The 22,185-nt window shown below is 34.9% G+C and overlaps 1 protein-coding gene across 1 annotated transcript in view; it reads right to left on the bottom strand.

Moving 5' to 3' along the window:
• Positions 1 to 22,185, bottom strand: part of LOC149773309 (uncharacterized) — a 112,983-nt gene that overhangs the window by 47,521 nt on the left and 43,277 nt on the right. The window contains exons 6-7 of the mRNA XM_089946471.1: positions 22,037 to 22,072; positions 19,183 to 19,322 (exon numbers count right to left, since the gene is read on the bottom strand). Coding sequence (XP_089802597.1) covers positions 19,183 to 19,322; positions 22,037 to 22,072 — 176 coding nt within the window. The remainder of the gene's footprint in view (positions 1 to 19,182; positions 19,323 to 22,036; positions 22,073 to 22,185) is intronic.

Genomic DNA, 22,185 nt, shown 5'->3' with positions numbered 1-22,185 from the left:
GGCATTGGTAAACATTTTTGCAGGTAGTGAGTGTAACTTAGACTTAGATTCAGGTTGAGGTTTTTGTTGTTCATTTGTTGCAGAGGTGGAGGAAGTGGATAGGAAGGCTATCACTCAGGGGCTTGTGGCGGTGGCGAATAGGGAGGTGGCAGCTGTTGAGGTTGTGATTTATAGTTTTACTTCTTCATTAATAAAGTCTTTTTATTTCTTTCTGGCTTGTGTTTTGTTGAAATATACATGATATATCCACCTGTTTACGGTAGCATACTTTGGTTTTAAAATTCTGTCTTTTTGAGCTACATTTTTCAGGGTCATAGCAGGTAAATATTTGTCTTCAATTTCTTTAAGTGGCTTAATAACACCTTTGTTAACCCTTGCAATCAGTTCAATATTTTCTTTTATTGGTTTAGGTTTAGGTGCAAGTTCTTTTTTCACGTCGGCAACTTCTGTACGAATTTTGCCAATACCTTCAAGTATTTCTTCACCAATGGGTGGAGGATGAGCTGCAGCTATTTCCATCTAGCCTAGTGGTTAGAGCGTTCGCCTCAGATGCGGGAGGTCATGGGTTCGATCCCTGGCTGAGTCATACCAGAGACTTTAAAAATGGTACTAACAGCTGCTTCGCTTGGTGTTCAGCATTAAGAGGTTAGTGTTAGGACTGGTCGGCCTGGTGTCAGGATAATGTGACTGGGTGGGACATCATGCTACATGTCTGTGGCATGATGCCCCAGTGCTAGACATCACTATAAACTGCCACACTGCAGACATCGTAGCGATATGACTGAAAAATTGTTCAAGCTACGTTAAAAATCAAAACCAAATCACACCTCACATAAAATCTTTTTTGTTTTCTTAGTTCTTTCTGCTAATTTTGCAGTTTGCTCAGCAGTTTGTTTTACTGATGGAACTAGACCTTCAGTAACTGTTGCAACTCTTTCAGTAACTTTTGTAACAGGTTTAAATAACTGTTCTGCACCTTCTGCGAATTCAACTTGGGATTCTTGTCGCGCTTGTAACTTTTCTTTAACAGCATCTCTCAAGGGTATATACTTTTTTTATTGCTTCTAGTCACTCTCGAGCTAGTCTAGTGGTGTATGCTTCACCAATATTTGTTACTATTTGATGTAACTTATTTTAATTGATAGCAGCAACGAGGATGCGACCTCTCCTCGGGTAACTGTATATACCATTTTGCCCGGCCCTTCCGATGATGCCTTCCTTCTTGAAAGTTTTATTTTTCAAAAATGGAACCTTTCTCCATTAAGATAAGCCATATAGACTTTCTTACTCTGATTTATTGAGGTGGGTTCCCCCCTCCAAACTAATATTATGATTCTATGGTCTTACAATAAGTAACACAAAAAGATGATAGGTATCTAGCTTAAGTTTGTAAATTTCAACAAATAATTTATTTCCCTAGAATACAAAGTGAAAATGTGAAAAAAAGTAATTGGAGTATTATAAATTAAATCCCAAACAATCCTAGAAATAAAGACACAAGTCCTAAAGATTAAAATTTAAACTTTAGTGGAAATCCAAAATAAATCCTATGAAAGTGTGTTGTGCCTGTGGTGGCTCTTGTCATGGTCATTTGTTGGATCTCAATAAAACAATCCAAGAATTAAATCAATATGTGAAATTTCAATACAAAAATTCAAGTCTCTGTTTCCAGGAATGTTATTTTTGTTAAGCACTCTGTATTTCCAGTGCACAAATATTTGAATAAATAAATTCCAGCCCAAATTAATTTATGGACACAACAATAATAAAACTGATTCTGCTAAGATCTTAAAGTAAGTAATTTTTCCAGTAACAGGATTATATAGTTCTCTACGTGACCTCAAGTAACAATTAGCATTTTCTTTAACCCCTCCAAAGAAATAACTTGTACCTAATGGAGACTTTCAATCTGACAGGTTCCAGATGTTTACTAGATAAATGTTAGTTATGATTAAAAGGTCTGTTACTAAAATTATAAAGTAGAATGTGGAATACTTCAGGTAGGCCAGGTATATTTATATGGGAATTCCAATAACCTTGATACAAATAAATATGTTTACTTCTATTAATAATGATCCTACATTAAAGCCATGCACATAGATAATAGTTTAGCTATGTATTATTTGTTTACAGAATAAAAATATATCAGTGATTCAGGTCAAGTAGAAAATGAACTAATTTTGGACAAGGTCAAGTTCAACATACAATGTTACATTACAATAGTATATAATGAAATAAAAAAATAATAAAAAAACAGAGAAAAACCAAAGCAAATTAAATATACATAACACCAGACATAACTTTGCACACTTCATGCAGTCCCATTTTAAAAGAGCATTTTTTGTTACTGATATTGAATTTTCCCTTAAGATGTTACTTTTGTATGACTGTGTATAAATATATTAAAAAAAATATTACAGACTTTTAGCAATACACACAAGTAATGGGATGATACTATATCTTGTAATTTCCCATTTCAAACCATATGATCCTACAAAGTTTATCCCATTTTAATTGCTTATTCATTCTTAGCAAATATAAGCACAAAACTTGGACAAATGTATTCTCTCTTTACATTTTGTTTTTCCTCTTATAAATTCAACCAGTCTTAGAGTAAAACATTTAACAAACTTAAGGACTTTTCAAGGATAAAGCCAACATTCATATCTGTCCACTCTCACACTGAGGATAAAAAAACCTCCTAATTATTTGGGGTAATTCCAAGCCTACCTCCCAATCTCATATACATTATGTCTGTTGACTTTCATTTCTCTAAAAAAAAATAATACATAAAATGATATATCATGTGCAATCCACAGAAGCCAGGTTGTTTTATCATCTGTCAATATTTGTTGTGACAAAGTAATATCGCATTAAAATGAATGTTTTTCTTCAGTAAATAGAATGTTATGGTTAAATATTATTATCATAAATTTATGAAGGTGTATTTTACCTTTAAAACAATAATTAAACCACAACAACAAAAAAAATCAGCAATCCCAAGAATGATCTTTGTGAATGCTCTTTAATTTTCTCTATAAATAAAACTTTAAAAAATGCTGCAAAAAACTCCCAATTTTAGGTACCAATCTCCCTATTTTTTCCATTCAATCTCCCTACTTGGCTTAATTGTGAAAATTGACAGGATTGGACAGTCACTGTTAAAATTCAAGGCAACCTGGAAAATAAAAGTAATTGTAAGACTGTACAAACCATGGCTTAGGGAAACCCAAAGCAGTTGCATCTATCCATTCAGTATGGTTAGTGATGAGAAGATTTTTAAAATGTACACCATGGTGATCAGACTGGATGTAAGAGAGACATCATTTAAATTTAGGATCAAGTGAAAACCCCATTTCAATAAAACTATATTTTTATAAAGCATTAAGATAAAAATATCTGCATGATAGTCATAGTTGCTGCAATAATGGATGTCAGATAAGCAAATTTCTGTTTGATCAACTGAACATAACAAGAAGCTATTTAGTGAAAAGCACATGTCAATATGATCATCCATCCCTTCTGGAGTAATAGAAATAATATGATTTAAAGACAGATGTGGTTGTGGCCATACTGAAGGCTGATGGACAATGATTTCATTTAGTTCCAATAAAACCATGGAAAAGATGTATTTATAAAGCTTGGAAGCAACCTTACCAGCAGTGTAGGTGTAGTATTGATAACAAACTTGTGCTAATGAGCACCAGACAATGGATTGATGACCATCACATATACTATTCTGGTTTCTCACCAGTAGATCTCAAAATCTTGCATAACATTTAAGAATGGAGAGCAATGAAGGCCTGCAACTGCAGCCTTAACAGAAGGACACTAAAATATTTTCTAATTCAAGTATACTTGTAGCATTTCATGACATGCCTTGTATACTCCCTTGAGAAAGAAATGTTTACTCACCCCAATACTCCTTATGTTAACAATAAGCCATTAACGATAAATAGTTTAATGCACTTAATCAAGGTAGAATAATAGTCTTTTTGAAGAAAAAAAACAAAAAACAATCCCTGTATGAAAAAGTGAGCTATGCCCCCAATGACATACTACTACGGTGGTGGTGGTGTTTCTAGCTCATTGTGTTTTTGTTGTTGTCGTGTGTGTCAAAGATGTGTTTAATGTATAGCAAAGATGTCTGAAGATATTCTTCTCTGCTGACCCTTGAGGTATGACTGGTCACAGTGTGATCAACCTGTTTGTGGTATTCCGATAGTGGAATTGGATGAGTCATCGTCCGAGGAGTTTTTCTGAAGCGTGTGAAGAAGTCTATAGCATATGCGAATAAGGATTTGAGTTATGTAACCGAGATGATTTTTTGTATGGAAGCGGAGTATGAGGATGAGGAGTTGCTGAGGTGTAGTCACAGTGATGAGAGGCCTGTTTAGAAATATAAGCAGCAGAATCAAATAAAAAATAAGTTAAAAGTTTTAATTTGTCAGTGTTAGAAAGAGATCAATTTTATTGGTTACTGAACATGGTGACACGATATCTACTTCAAGGTCAGAAGAAATTTTTAAAATTTGATTACGTGTTAAAGTGTATATTTGAGGTGATGGTTCTTCCCTATTATGCAGTGAAATGTAAGCCAGTATCTGGGAAGAACATATCAGAAGCATACGATACAATTATTTCAGAAGCACTGAAGCTGCCACGAGTTGAACTGTTCAAGATAACCACAACATTCGATGAGAGATATTTTTCCTTTGGTGGAGATAACTTTTTCAATCTTGAAGAGATCCTGGCTGTTTTTTTGTAATTCCTGCTCATAGAAAGAACCTTGGCTGGGCTCTCACAAGGCATCTTTAAGCGTGTATGTGACTGGGATGGTTTTTTGAATGGTATTGATGATAAAGACTTCTTCAGTCCAGTTAGGTGTGTATCCCTTTTCGAAGGTAGTATTTTTTACTACCTATTCTCACGTGGTCTCCTACTTTAAATTTAGATCTAAAAAATAAGGCATCTGTGACCTGCTGTTTTTTTGTCCACCAATGATGCTTCTGTTGGAGTGACTTTAATGCTGCGGTGCCATGTGTGATTGTATTGGTCAATGATTTCTGGCAAAAAATCTAAGTATTGGTTGGTATTATTGCTGGTAAATCTCTTCCCAAATATGACGTTTTAGAGTTCTCTTAAACCACTCAACGACAGCTGCTTTGATTTGATTGTGTGTGCTGTACAAGTCAATATCATTCTTTTGAAGCCAGTCTGAGATGGTTTTATTATAAAATTCACTACCATGATCTGCCCATAATTTATTGGGTTTGTGTGCACCGACAATGCTATCAAATGCTTCAATGATAGAATTTCCTATTTTGTTTCTTACTGGAACCACCCATGTATATTTACTGAACATATGGATGACTGTCATGAGATATTTGAAATGATCAAAGTAAGCGCTGTAATCGACGAGATCTGCAGATCATATATCTGTTGCAACCACAATGACTCTGTGTCATGGAAAATGCTTACACACTGGTTTATGCCGTTCTTCTGCGAGCACCTTCAGTGTCAAAAGATCTTCTACTCCACCTGACTTTTTCCTTTTACCTGGCACTCTGGGTTTTTTCATGCCTATACCCAACTTATGTTTAGGGCCTATACTATGTACAAGAGCTCGGTCTACTTGCTCTCTTGAAATTTTTCTCTTAATTCACTCAGCAACACTTTATTGCATCCAGCTTTGTGGTTGGTATAATCTGTGTAACAGTTATCATGTCTCATCGCGATGGCATCTACAATATTATAGGGTTCCTAACCAGTCAATGGCTGATCGTTTCCATCCAGTTGCAGTTCTAATGGATTCCACGGTCTGGTATATTTACGTCATGTAACATCTATCCTCTGCTGGGTCATAGAAGTGTTCTGATAAATGCATGGATATCCACAGTTCCACTGAGAATTTTTTTCATTCACTGCAGCATTTACAATCTCCCACACACAGATTTCTCTCCAAATGATGATCTTCCCAGCTTGTGTCATCATTGCAGTGTCTGCAGTACATTTTTTTATACAGAGAAATGGCACTAAGTTGTGGATGGTGTCTCTATTGCTTTACCAGTGATGATTTGTGATTTTTTGGAACCACATACTGCACACCTTGATTTAATCACAAGGTGATAATTTTTGGCAACCACCTTTATGGGGTTGATATCCCCTGTTCTTGCTTTACACTTGAGGCACCATGAGTTCATGTTGGCTGTTTTGTTATAGTTTATACAATTTCAGAAGCAATTGATAAAATTATCTTAAAACATCACTGTTTCCACCGGTGAGTTTCTACTGTATCTGTGTTTAATGTCATCGATGCAGTACCATCCACATGTGCTGTCATTGACATTTTCAAGTTGTAATGAATTGTAGGTTGCACCTTTAGATGGATGCTGGATATAACGTATGACATCATCTGGAGATGGCAAATCAAAAGAATCAAAATACTTGATGTTGCTACAGTGTCGATGTGAATGATAGTAATCAATGAGTTCCAGATCCATCATAATAATTTTGCAGGTTAATCACATAGCCCTCGTTGGGTGCTATTTGATCAGGAAGCTGATCTTTAGGAAATACACCTCTGAAATATTTTACACTTGGTGCTAAAAAAATTTAATATCAAAGTTATACATGGGCAATGTGGTTGCCTGAGTTAATTTCTTTTTTTTCTGTTGAGAAACAGCATTTCCAGAAACTCTCTTGCCCCATGCTGTTATAGGAAGTTGGAGTCCTTTTCAAATGTTGAGCAATCCTGGAAGTAATGTTCCAGCGATTCCTGCAAATGGGTGCATTGAATCTTCTTTGTTTGGACAGCTGTGATGCTGAAAAATTAAAAACAATCCCTTTTTGTGCCGTGGCATGTTTAGCCACAGATGTAGCTTGATGATGGGTCAGCATAAGCTTACCAAACCCTGCCGATGAGCATAAGTCTACCAAACCCTGCCGATGATATAAGTTTAATTGATGTGTGTTTCTGCCAACAGCAATGCTTTTCTTTTGCTGCCGTGACAGAGATGAATCTACTGGCACATTCATTATTGTTTTACTCTACATTAAAACAGATGCTATTATGTTGTTTTCCATCTTCTGTTATGATATCCACCTGAAGATGTAACAATAGCACATTTTTGACCGGAAACTGTTGTCTATCACTGTTAGTGTGTGGCTCCAGTGACAGCTCCTGACTCCACAGCAAGACCCGATGGAAGTAATACAGATCCAAGTAATTTTTGTGCAAATGTTTTAACAAATGGAACTATCATGCTGGCAATGGATCTGCCATAAACTCTGGAAACATTGTTTATATTGCTGTCTGTAGCTCGCTTAGATGAGTTGTCATTTTTCTTTTTATCAGCTTGTTTTCGCGGCATTGTGTATACAATTGGTTTACACAACTAGCATTTGTTTTGAACAGTTGCAGAAATGCAAAGCATTTCAGTTACATGATTAATTAGAGAATCATGTTCATTTTTCTATTGAGCACGTCCAGCATCATGAATTGGTCTGATGTCACCAGAATGTAACACACATATGGACCACATGGATCACCAATAGCACACCTGATTTCAATACCGGTTGGTGAATCTTTGAGGCACTTGAAATGTTTAGACATGGAAAATGCGAAACAAATTGGCAAAATCGTCCAGCAATAACTGTGTGCCTGCATCCATGTTCTGGTATTTTTGCATGGCTTCCATGAGCATCATGTATCCACAGGAGTAGTTTCTTGTGGCTGCTGCAAAATTAGATTCAAGTTCTTATTCTGGATATTGTCTGGAATTGATGCAAGATTGTCAAAAATGTGCTTGTTTCCAGTTTCATTTGTGTGCTGTGTTGATAACTGCAATGCCATGAATACATGCCTAGGAAGTTCGCTGCCTAGATTGGTACCTACATGCCAGGATGTAGTTTGCTGAGCCTGCACGAACTGTTGCATGTAAATCCTGTGTTGTTTAAAGTAAAGTATTTTGGTAAATCTGACCAATGTGGATTCTAATTCAAGCATGTGAGTAGTAGAAGGTGTAATTATTGGCATCCACAATGAAAGTCACATCATGATGAATTGTCCATCATCTGGAGCTCCAGCTGCACCTGATCTATATATGTACTGTACTTGAGAATCTCTTTCCAGAGAACTTAACCCATCTGAACATGGTATGAATATCATTGCAAACACCAAAAATACTGCTCAAAGGAAGCATCATGCAAATTTCATGAATTGAATCCATGACAGCACATTATGCAGGAAATCCCAGATTGTATGTGGCATTATGTGCAAAAGCAAAACTGGTTCTGAAATTCTCTCCAGTAAGTTCAGTAGCATTTGGAACATTAGTCTCTGTAAGCATATTTGCCGTAGTAGCAAATTCAGTACTGACAGCACTTCCAGCAGCCATTTCTCTGAACCACCAAATGATCGCATGCAGTCATTGCTAAAAATGATCAGATTCAGTATCGTGCTAGCTTTAGGTAAATAGCCATTGATTTCTTCAGTGGTCTGATTGTTCAGCTGATAATGTGAGACTTCAATAATGACCATCCATTGTTCTGAAGAGTGACCTGGGCGTTGATGAGATAATATCCTGGAGGGTTTGCATTTGTTTGTATTTTTCCTCATATTTCCAGAAGAGCCATATGGGGAAGCAAATACACATCCTCGTCATGTGTTTCTATTTTTTGATGAGCACTTGCATTGATGTTGGTGATGTTCCATGTCCTGGTATTTGACTTACTTGTACTCCGTAACAGAATTGTAGATTGGAGTGTCATCGCTCAGCCTAAGATAATTGGGAGTAAATCTTGAGTACATGGTTTCTGTAATACTATGGGAGTGTTATAAAAGTAACACCATGATAAAATCACACAGATATAGCTACAGTGTGGCTGAAATAACACTGTGGCAGCCATCACATAGATTTCACCACAATCTTTAAATCCATAACCAGAGATGATAGAACCAATAGATGGCACTGGTGTTTACTTTTCTTTCAAGATCCTGCAAAATCTTTTCTGATCTTGCACTGAGAACTGATGCAGGTTTTTTAGGAACATGTTTTGCCTGCTGCTGTGTTGCTGACAATGGAGTGGTGGTTGACACAATTGACGGTGTCATGATTTTACTAGTGATTTTTTTTACTCATGACTGTTCCTGCCACAGATGCTGCTCTGGTAGCTCCAGCTTCAGCTGCTTTGAGGGCAATCTGAGAAAAAGAAGCAATACCAGGAAGTGCTGCTCAAATGAAAGAAAATAATGTGGATAAAAATACACCCATGATTTTACACTGTTGTATGTGTGATTGTCTCATGTTTTATACTTTTAACAGCTACTATTTTATCGGTGAAGATTTTCTTGTGGTATAAGACTTTCTGTCGGACATGCAAGTAATAGATGATTCTTTTGTTGTTATTATTAATGGCATTTCCAGATTGATCAGTGAGCCACACAGAAATCGCATACATATTCATGACAGGATAATAAATTAATGGATTATAGTGGATGCTATCATTGTCAGAATTTTCTTCCAGAGACTCGCTAAACTCGTAAAAAGTCTTGTATTTGTCCCATTTAGAATTTAATGTAAAAATGATCACATGGTCTTAATTCAGCATGTTGCTTTCCTTGTGATTTTAAGTAACTGTTCTTAAAAGTCTCCTTCAGTAGCTATTATATTATCGACCCCTAGAAGCCAGATTTTAGTGGATGATTTTTTTTCTCTCGTTTTTCTTGGTTTTGTCAGCACTTTTTAACACATTATTAGCTATATCATGCCAAGGAAATGTGAGTTAAATACTTTCCCCAAGGACACACCAAAGTAGTTAGCCCAGTTCTGGCCTGAGTATCAGAGTGTGAATATTAGGATTAAGAATATGATTCCTTGTCAATTGAGCTACTGCAACTCCCTTTATTGGGTGAAAGTACTTACATACATACAGACAGACAGACAGACAGGCATGCATGCATGCATGCATGCATACATACATACATACATACATACATACATATTCCCATGCACATTTAAAGTAAACATATACAGTCAATAATGATGTAGATAGAATATTGTGAATTTTTTTGGCTTGGAATTTTCAAATAGGAAGTTCAAGTACAAAATGTTAACAAATGTGTAAAATAAATGCAAGGAGATGTGTAAAATAAATGCAAGGAGATTGTAATGGCGTGAACATCTAACTAGGTCACTTACATATCAATACATATACATTTATTTATATTTTATTTGTCTTTCCCAAATATTTTTGCTTAACTGTGATAAAAAGATTTTTTTCTTCTAAAAAAAAGTCTGCAAGTCTATACCAAGGTGACCTGAGCATTTACACAGGAACAAGTGCAGAATCACATAGCAACACATTTCTTTGTGGCAATTATAGTCAACTGGATTCCAGCAAACTGTTACTGATAGTGCTAAAATATGATAGCCTTCATGTCCTTGAGTCCAGTAACTTGGTCTCTCATAAAGGCAAACTCATATCAGTTGTCTGGTAATTTCTGAAGCTTCATCCTCTGAGAAGTGAGACTGTAGGGCAAAATGGAGCCCAAACATTAGTGGGAAATAAAATACAATGTTTTTGTTTCCATAGACATCTTTGTTTTGATGACAGAAAAGAAGACACTACAGATATCTGCAGCAGCAGTCAGACAACATTTTAATGTATATTTTCTGTGTTATGATATTTGATTCAATTGATTTAATAGTTTCTTTTGATTTGATAACTAGGTCTTCGGTTGCTTTTTTATAACCTTTATATAAAGTAATTTCCAAAAATCAAACGGAAATCAAACAGGTTAACATAAATTAGTGAATTACTTTCTTTTAAATAAGGATGAATATTTTATATTAGATTTTCCAAGTCATATTCATTTATCATTTTTAAACTTAATTCTAAACAGTATATTTGATTGGCGATATCAATTATGTAAAATGTATTGACTATAACTGGGCTGCAAATTTTGCTTAAAATCAGTAATGCCCCTTAAGATATAAATAAATATGCTTTCATAGCATTTTAAATATGAATCTGCTGTATTGTTAAAAATATCGCAATTTTCCATCAGTTGCCATATAAAACAGAAACCCATATGTTTCCAACTCTTATAATCCCATTGACTACACATGCTATTATTCAATCTCGATGAAAAATATTATGTTAAAAATATGTGTGTATGTACTATAAATGTGTAAGTTGTTCACCTGTATCTTTTCCATATGACAGAATCCACATATGTATTATTAAAATGTGTTTTAAGGTACCATTTATCTTGTCCAATATGCTATAAAGTGTATGTTTCTCAGAGGTCACACACTTGACATTATCTTCATAGCTGGTATACAGCTGGTTTTCATATTAGTAGTAACCAGCTAATTTTTATTTTCTGTTTCATTGCAGGAAGGAGAGGAATCAAGAGCTAGCACTGGTAGAAAATAACAACAAACAATTGCATCTGGGCATTTTTTCAGAAGAAACCACCTTTACATTTTGTGAAGCACCAACAGGAAAAGTGCAAAACAATGACTTAATATACAACACCAGCAAAATGGCAATAAAACTTGATACCAATGACAAAAAGATGTACATATAGGTTATCTGTTACATATATTTTCTGGACATGATTCAACAGAAACAATTTTTATGAAAAAAATTTAACAAAGAGAAAGTGAAAACTGAAATAAGAAATTATTTAAAATAAGGCTAACATTCTTGTGATGTGTCCCATAAATGGCCATTGACATGTGACACAAAACTCTGTAAAATGGCTGTTACCGGTAATCATATGACATAAAGCAATGTAAATTTGTAAGATTTGTGTGATTTACTTTCCTTTGGGCAGTTTGATTCCTGCAAGACATCACTGTTTTGTGCAATATTTAAACACTTTTTCAATCTTTAATGCTAAAATTTAAAAAAATCAGGACATAATCTACATAGAAATTTTTTATATTTTGTCAAGACAGTATTTTGACACTTGCTGTAGTTGGGGCCCTGAGTGGCCAATTGGTCTAAAGCGCTCACTATTACGGATCATTGCCATCTTACCTCTATCTGCATCAGCCAACGTGGGTATGTGAGAAAGCTTGGCAGTAGCTTCTCGTGGGTTGGTGGTTCTTTCCGGGGTTTTCCCTGAGTTCTTCCTTCACCAGTTATACTGACTGCCATGCATAGCCTATCTTGTGCTGAAATATGGCATTAAACCCTACAACAACAGCATCAACAACAACTTACTGCAGTTTGTTTCTTTACAAACATTGGATCTCTCAGTGGTAACCATTACTGTCAACAGCAATGTACACTATTCAGTTTAGAGTGCGACAATGCTTAGGTATCTCTCTGCTTTGATCATGCAAAGAAGTCTTATCATGGTCTCGAGGAAGGCACACTTGATGTACAAATGACATGTGTCTTGTATCCAGATGTGATTTAAAAATAAAGTCAATAACTAGTCACATTTAACATGAGTAACATATTAAATGCTATGTATTCAGGAATTATCTTAAATATAATTAAGCATGTGACATATTTAAAAAGTTCTCATACAAGCTACATGCTATTTTCTATGTATCAAAAATGTACCGATACAATTTTTCATGTTTTATTATTGTGGTAACAAAGTCAATGGGCAACTTCTATGGACACAAGCTAAATGCAAATGACAGTAAGGAATTGTGTACCTGTTGTTCATTTGACACTCATTCATACTATTATGTAGGTGGATAAAAGGATTTATTGTAATTGACTACAGAATGTCAAGTTATCATTGTAGAAGTTTGTTTTGTTATACATGGTGATAGTAGAGGCTTAAACAGCTGTTTATAAAATTGTAAATTGAAATATCTATACCTTCTATTAAAATATAATATTACTACAAGGAGTTTGATTTACAGTCTTACATACACATCTAGGCTATGTAGTAATCTTGTTCAACTGAGTTTGGAGATCATCATTTTAGTAACATTATTGTGAGCCCGATAAAGTCTGACAAAGTTGTATCTGCTATGTAGTAATATAACAACATTACAACTAATTCATTTCATTGGCCTTATAAACCCAATTTATTAAAAACAAATAGAGACATGTATAAATAAATGTTTCATAAATGCCATGTGAGAAAAATAAAGACTACATGAGTATACTATCTTATTTCTCAATTCAACTCTATTCATGAAAACAAATATCGGATGTACCACCAAGTCACACACACACACACATTACCCTATGCCCACACACACACATATATATATATATAGTAACTTCACTACTTCAATAAAACTTGGGCTCTCTCTATACAGAGGTTACACATGAACTAGAATCTGAATGAAACACTGTACAGGATTGTGAAGATTTCCAATCTATGCTAGACTCATCCCAGCATGAAGTAATCTGCTTTTAAATTACATGCATTCTAATCACCTGAGCTGACCCCAACTAGGCAATATAGTAATATTCTCACAGTCATATGTGTACAGTTGTATTTTCCACTCTTGAAAACCAGAGCAAGATTGCTTGCTCGTGTTTCACACCTGACCTTTATATGACTTCTCATTATATTGACCATTTACTGGGAGCATAGTGCACACAAAATATCAAACTTGTTTGCATCATCACTTGAAATATTTTCCACAATAATCAAACTAAACATTATTTGCAACATATTTACATATTAAACAGAGCAGTGGGTTAAGTCCCACAAACATGTTTCACACTGATTGACCTAGCTATATGAACAGCATCTATAGTCCAATTCTGAGTTCAAAGAGCTGTTGTTGTAACTGATTTTTGTTACATTGAATATTTCAGTGAAAATCTAACTTTTTATGCTCTATGTTTTAGTAAGGAAATTTTAAGTGGTTGTTTTGCAGCTTGAAAGTTACAGCAATATGCACAGTATGCATTTTTGACCTGGGCTACCCTTTTAGCATAGAAATGTGAGAAAAAGAACACATCATTGTACTTTAGTGTAGGATTTAAAATTCTATCCTTGGGATTACAAATCTACATTAAACACTCAGCACATCCTTTTGTATGACTTAAAATTCTAAGCTTCAAATGGAATTTCCCTATTCTACATAGTCATCTGATGGGTTCTATCATTACTACACTGAGCATGGAGATCAGCAATGTTGACTTGGGAATGAAGTCACAGTTGATAATCAGTAGAGTAATATTACTGTGTGTGTGTGATTGGGATTTTCAATGTAAATTTAACAATTTTTCAGTCATATCGCTCTGATGTCTGTATGGCAGTTTATAGTGATGTCTAGCACTGGGGCATCATGCTGCAGACATGTAACATGATGTCCCACCCAGTCACATTATCCTGATGCCAGGCCAACCAGTCTTAACACTAACCTCTTAATGCTAAGTGCCTAGCAAGGTAGCTGTTAGTATCATTTTTATAAATCTCTGGTATGACTCATCAAGGATTTGAACCTGTGACCTCCTGCATCTCAGGTGGATTGTCTATCCACTTAGGCCACCGGAATAGTGATATTTAATATTAAATACAAAGGTAATGTCTATAAGAAAGACAACAGAGAATTTTTTATATATTCTGAGGTAGTGTGAGGCATAGCTGTAATAATATAACTATATCATATTTTTTAAATAACAAAATGAAATGTTAGACTGTTACCATGGAAATAGAGTAATGTTACTTAATGGGCTTGGGGATAGCAGGAGAGCTATGTAGTATTGTTACTACATCAGTTGTAGTATTGTTACTACAACAGGTCTTGGAGCTCAAAATATCAGTGCCTGGAAATAGGGTAATGTTACTGTGTGGTTTGGGGGATAGCGATGCAGTATTGATACAAGATTAGGTTTTGGAAATCACAAAATCAGTGCTTGGAAAGAGGGTAATGTTACTACATGGGTTTAGGGGATTGCATTAGAGCTATGTAGTATTGTTACTACATCAGTTGTGGTATTGTTACTACATCAGGTTTTGGAGATCACAAAATCAGTGCCTGGGCATAGGGTAATGTTACTTTATGGGCTTGGGGGGATAACTATGAAGTATTGTTTCTACATCAATTGTAGTATTGTTACTACATCAGGTTTTGGAGATCACAAAATCAGTGCTGGGAAACAGGGTAATGCTACTACATGGGTTTGGGGGATTGCATTAGAACTATGAAGTATTTCTACTACATCAGTTGTAGTATTGTTACTACATCAGATTTTGGAGTTCACAAAATTAGTGCCTGGACATAGGGCAATGTTACTACGTGGGTTTGGGGAGATAGCTTTTAAGTATTGTTACTACATCAGTTGTAGTACTGTTACTAAATCAGGTTTTGGAGATCACAAAATCAGTGCCTGGATATAGAGTAATGTTACTAAATGGGTTTAGGAATTAACACTGTAGCATTGTTACTATAGTCAAATTCCCTTAAAAAGGACAAGCAAGCAATTCCTTTTTTATTCTGACAGCCATTCTAGCTGAAATGGTTATACATGAATAGTTTTATCTGGGATGTAATTGATACCAGCCATATTTGTAAAAAGGACAAGGATGGAGATTCTATCCAGGTAACGCTGCTATATTACTGGAGTGTACAGGGTATTGGCCTGCAATGTGTACTAGCTCAAGCTCAGGACTTATCCCTCCATCCCAAAAACCCCAAACAAACAAAGGTGTCACTTATCTTTTAAAGCCCTCTTTAGCCAAATCAATAATTTTGGAAATTCTGAAGAGGTCACCATGTGCATGTGCAAAATGTTTGGAGGAGTTTTGACTGCCAAAACACTGGATACTTGGAGACCATTATGTGCTACCATTGGTGGAAGAATCTGAGACATTTTGTGCTACCTCAATGAAAACTATGGCTTAAATTTGATCCACTACTAGAACTCTTCAAACATACGATGGGATGCCATGCTAAAAATGACAGGCTTACAGCATGAAGTGCTTACCAACATTGTTCAGCAACTGTTCTGCAAAAAGGGCATATGTGATCAGTAAACATCACACACTAGAGAATGGTATCATATATATTTTATTATGTTGTACATGTAATAAATGGATCTATGATGGCTTTCTAATCTTTGAATAAAATTGGCCCACCTTTGGTTAATGTGAGGTAAAAAGAAAAGACCAACAAAAAAAAAAAAAAAACAATTTTGGCAAAACAATTAAGTTAGTACACCACTCCCTTGATAACTTGTGCCTGGATAACTCGCGATCCTGCTTATAACGCGGTGTCTGGCATGGCTCCCGATTTTATTCCAAAGAAAACACATGTTTAATATCTTTAAAATATGCTGAATGTAAAAAAATTATGGTCAGACTTGGTAAATTAAACCTTGATACATTGCTCATTTTATCATCGAAAATGGTGATTAATGCCCAAAAAGATAGAATCCATATTGTGAAATTTGCACATTCTAAATATAATATCATGTATTATGTAAGTTTTTTATGATAAATAGTTGTCAGTATACTGTAAATAAACAGTATGGTGAAATATCGATTAATGAAAACTTCTGGTAAATGCTAACAGGTGGCAAAAGAGAATAAAATAAACACCAATTAAATGTCTTGCTAAGTGAAAGTCACATTCTAATCCTTTAATTCCGTTTCAGTATAAACATTATAATCGCAACATATTCTGTTCTATGAAAACATGAAAAGAGTCAATCAACCATTACATCGAAACCCATGAATACTTCTGTGAGAACCTAATTACATGCCGGCTTTGTTTTGATCAACAACTCAGGAAGTGCTTGTTGCATTAAAAAATCAATTAAAAGAGAACTGTGTTGTTAGATCAGTTTGAATATGCTTTTTTGAATCAAATCAAGCAAGGGAGGTACAAAGAAAAAATTCAAAGGCATGCAAATCTGAGCATAAGTTCTTGTGGTCACTACCGTTATCAAAATTCATTTTATTTGACCAATAGAAAATGATTTCACATTTTTATGCACTTAGCATCATTAAAGTATATATTATCAATCAGTAATGTGTCTTAATCATTTGTAAATGTGACCATGGAGAGTAAAGGAATCAAGTGAAAGGCATACTCAGTGACTGAAAAGCTGTGCATCATAGACAGGGTTCATAATTGTGAAGTGAGAGCCAAAGTTCGCAATGAACTAAAAATTGCTGAGTCGACACTTTGAGGTTGGCTTAATGATGAGCAGAAACTTCAGGATTACTTATATGATGTTGATTCAGATGATGGGATCAAACGAAAAGGAGCATGGATTGGACAAGATACCAAATTAAAAGATGCTGTGTACACATGGTTCACACAGCAACATGAACAAGGTGTTCCCATCTCCGGAACAATTCTCAAGGCCCAAGCAGGGAAAATGGCAAAAATTATGGACAACAAATTTCATTTTAGGGCAAGCCAAGGATGGCTTTGGAGATTCCAGCGCTGACATGGATTTTAAAAAATTCGTTGTCAGGAGAAATATGCTCAGTGAATCAGGAAGCTGCGTGTAATTATCCAAACCATCTTAATATTGCCATAGGGTGGCTGCAGACCCAAAATGTTGACTATGTAAAGATCATACAGTTGAGAAATCTGCGGGATTTTGCTCGGCGGCAGAGAAATCAAGGAGTAACACAAAAAATGAACTGATTTATTTTTCAAAATTTGAAGTTCTATTTGTCAAGCATGTCACAAACACCAAGTATTATCGTGTTCAAATTTTCATCGTTTTAAATTTGTAGACCCATTGAATTCATGCTGCTTATGATTAACCCTTGTGATTTTTTCATTTTATTTCTACCACAATCAAATCTATCGTTCATTCGTTCAATCGACAATGTTTCTCGAAAAGTGTGCCGATCTTTTGTATTTAAAAAAAAAAGTCTCATTTGGATCAAACAATAAAACTAGAATGTATCCAATTCAACACACAAATCAGTGATGTAGTACACAATGTGTGAAGTGGTAAAGTGGTACACATGTTAAACGAACGGAAACCATGTGGAATAATGTTTTTGATGATCTCCTCAATATACTGTAATTTATCCTGAAATTAATGTTTCTCTATGAGGAAAAAATAAACAAAGTACACTGTTATGAAGAGAGATTTATTCACATTTAATCTCAGCTCGATCATAAATTGAGTATTCAACACTATAACCTGACAACCCACCCACCCACCTTTTGCCGTAACGTTGATCCCTTTATTGATTTTGGCTTTTCTTTTATAGGTCCCTCGACAACTTGCGCCTCACTTATAATGCATTTGATGTTTTCGGACCCCGATGTGCGTGAGTTTTTGAGGAAGAGGTGTATTAAGAATTTTTGTATTGTTTAACTGTTATTGTGTTGTTTAAGGTGGTTTTAGTGGAATATTGAAATCAGCTGATATTTATTCATGTTCATAGAAAAATGATTGATAAGGACCAAGAAACATTATGGATTATTAGAGACATAGGTAATTTTGGGTATTCAATATTGTTACCAACACAATATCTTACCTTGTCTGAATACAAGAGTGGCTAATTCCAATTAAATCATGACACAGTAAAAACAAGTTCTGGTAATGTCCAAATCAAGTACAGTAGCTTTTTGATGTAAAGGTTTGAAATGATAGATGTCAAAAATTATTTTTTAATTTTGTTTTAAATTAAAAAATTTATAATTTTGATTTTGGGGATGATTCACTACAGTGTCATATCTGGAACTGTGTTATAGTAAAGCATGTCATAATGGGCTGCATTATTAAGATTTTTATGATGGACACCCAGGTAACCAAATTTAACTGTCAAATTGGCACAACCTACATATCATGATTATTTCTGTGAAAATCCTGTCATTCAAGAGGAGTAGCTACAACAAGATTTTCAAGATGGCCACCCTGACAGACAAACTGGTGTCGAAGAGCACTATGTTCAGTTAGTACAAATTTGATCACAATATGAACATGAGTTAAAAATAAAACAATGAACTGACGGCTATGATTAGGTGATGTGGTGATATCAGGTAGCTAATAGATCAATGATGCAGGGAGCACCATGGTTTCAGTTCTTACTGTCTTCAATAAACTGCATGATAAGAGACCAAACAAGAAATTCTGAAAAAATTATACTAAAGAATTGCAGCACTAAATTATAGGTATTACAAATGAAATACTATTATTACAGTATAACTATTAATACAGTCACAGAGCAACCACAACCTACAGAAAGATTCATTGCAATTTACCTACCAATTGGCCTTTGGAAACAGATGCTTCAGTACTTTCATAGACATTGTCACCAGAGCTGGGTCCTGCTGCTAACTGTCCTGGATTCTCATATTCATTTTCTGTTGTTTTCACAGCCTGGGTAGTATTTTCATAAATATCCCCTAAAGAGAGAGTAATAATTCGCATTTTAAGAATGGACTATTACAAAATCTAGGATGTTCAAATAAATTAAATATTTTGGCCAACTGCAATTGATTTTTTGTATTCTAGGATCCTACTAAAAGTTTATACGAGTTTCTTGCAGGACTGACACTCTACTCATCAAAAAGAATGTCCAAGAATCCAGTATCAAAATGATCTCTGATATTCTTGAGAAACTTGAATATATAAAATTATGTAACAAACTGTTTTCTAAAATGAGATACCATCAAGTGTAGTACAAAGTACATTGGGTCTTTGCACCTGAACTTGATTCAATCAAAAATATTTTTGGGAAGAAAATAAAAAAAAGAGAATAAAGTTTGGAAGTAGCATCTTCCAAAGTATTTTTGAGATATGTCCACAGTCTGTGTTGTACAATAACAATCCATTAATATTTGTTTGTGCTATCATACTTATATGTCACAACAGAAAGAATCCTTAGTCAAGATCTAGGTCCACAAAATCAATGCCAGAGAATTTTAACTTATTCACAGGAATGCAATAAAAACAAAGTGTGATTAAAATTCACAGATATGCACAAGTCTTGTGTTTATGAGAATCTTTTATCTAATTTTAGCAAATGAGGTCATACAACTAAAGTGAAATATTTCAATATCCTTTTAGGAACTGTGTTTGTTTTTCAAAAGGCCTAAACGTCAAGTCTTGAAATATGTTTATTGTGTGTGAAAAAATGGTCATGAGTGATCCTATCATCAGTGTCACCACCTACTCAAGAAAGCATGCTATTGCATCCTGGTTTGCTTTCTTTACCTTATACATGTTCTAACCTACTTTTTATCAGAGATAAATAAGCTCAGCCAGGCAGATGCTAGATTAGCTCACTAAATATAGGCAGATGTCAGTCTTTGCGATACACAGCCAACGGAGTATAGAAGATGCCCGAATTCCTTCTCGTTGGACAAAGCTGTCATCACCTGGGATCTAGATGATATGAAACTTCTATACCAAGTCTGAACAGAAATGGAGAACCTATAGTGGCAACATACTCATCCAATCAGTTGCAAGACACCTTACCTTTATGTACATCAATACCCATATGGAAGATTAAATTTGCAAGAAATCTATAAAGCATTTAAAATGCCCTCCTACCAGTATAAAATCACTAAGTTTGCAAAGTTGTTAAAATACTAAATTAAAGTTCAGAGGCTAAATATTGCAAGATAAGGAATTTTAAGAAGTCATTATATTCATGCATATATAAAATAGCATTTGAAGATATTAATATTTTCATGAAGATTTTGTATCAATGCAAGTAATAGAAAATGGAAGAAATTTTTATTATCAATTTCAAAATGCAAGGAGAACTAGTATGAATCAAGTGAAACAAAAAATTCACACAAGCTGGTGATATGAAAATCATTAGTTTTTTCTACCTGAACTTTTCAATTTTTTTCATTTGAATACTCCACTTCCAGTTTCATGATTGAAAATAAAGAATAGGGCAATCATAATAGAACTATGTTTGCTATATGTTGTAAATAAGACACCAGCAATGCCTAAAATTAATACCTATTTAAAACCTTAAGTTTAAAATGAGTCACTCTATGTAGTAGCTAATTTATTTTTTAGCTGCAGGAAAGGTCTACTGATTGCAACAACAACACTACTTCAAGTTATTTAGCCAAACATGTCATTTTATTTTGCAGCAATCACAGCAGAGTGCATAATAACCTACTCCCCACCCCCCACTAATTACATTGACAATTTAAGATGGTAAAAAGTATAACTGGAGCTGCAATGCCTTGTCTGGTGGGAGGTGTGATGACTCATATGTTAGTATGCCAGACTCAAGACTGAAAGGGTGTGGGATCGAATGCTATCATCATACCAGGCTGGGTCAGTTACACTGATGTGTCCTTGGGCAAGGTACTTTACTTCAATTACCTCAACACTAAGCAACCAACTTGTGATGCTGTGCAGTAAAGCACCAAAAAAAAACATTATAGCAGATACTGACTAAATCACTGAGCAAATATATTAAGTGTTAACACATTTAACCCCTAGTGACAACTTAATGGGGCAGGAGGTACTAGCCTACTGCCGAGCTCTGTAGCGTCATGGTCATGCATGATACACTAAAGTGGGTGGTATTATAGAAAGGTAGACAGATGTAGCTCTACAATGATACCAAATAATCTGGAATATCTAGTTGCACTACAAAATACAGATAAAAATTAACTCATTTTTGGACCCGACTTTTTCTACCCAAAATTCGCCCATGGTTGGAATCCGATTTTGTGACCAGATTTTAGACTTTTTGGTCTCAGATCTAAGACCAACCGGTATGAACTGCAAACAGACAGATGAGCTTTTGCAAAGAGTAGGATAAGATGGGCATTTGGAATAAAGAGTGGTCTCCATACAAAAATAATGGCTCCTTTGAACCCCAAAAAATATTTAAAAGATATTAAAAAAACACACCAAAATATCCAACTTTTACCCTTCTGCTCATGCACGAGTCAAATAGCCAATGAAAAACGATGTTTCTAACACAACTAGGTAGTATGTTATTGAAAGATGACCAAGGATTTGTTGTTTTCAAGTCTATTCAGAAATAGCTTTCAAAATGTTTTTCCTACTCGATTTTCAGGCGAAAATGACAAAAAGCTCCAGGGGTTAATGTGTTAACCTATTAAGTAATTAACAGACATACCTCTGGACGTTTTCCCATGTTTTCCTTTCGATGCTGCTGCAATAATTAACAGAAAAACAATGAAACATGCAAACAAGAGTCCCTCAAGGGACTGATGCTCTATTGGGTAAGAACAAATTCTAGGCATTCAAGATAAGAAGTCCAATTGT

The sequence above is a fragment of the Sinohyriopsis cumingii genome, unplaced genomic scaffold (genome assembly GCF_028554795.1).
Source record: "Sinohyriopsis cumingii isolate HCF-2022 unplaced genomic scaffold, ASM2855479v2 utg000695l, whole genome shotgun sequence".
NCBI lineage: Eukaryota > Metazoa > Mollusca > Bivalvia > Unionida > Unionidae > Sinohyriopsis > Sinohyriopsis cumingii.
This window is presented reverse-complemented; position numbering and strand designations above follow the sequence as displayed.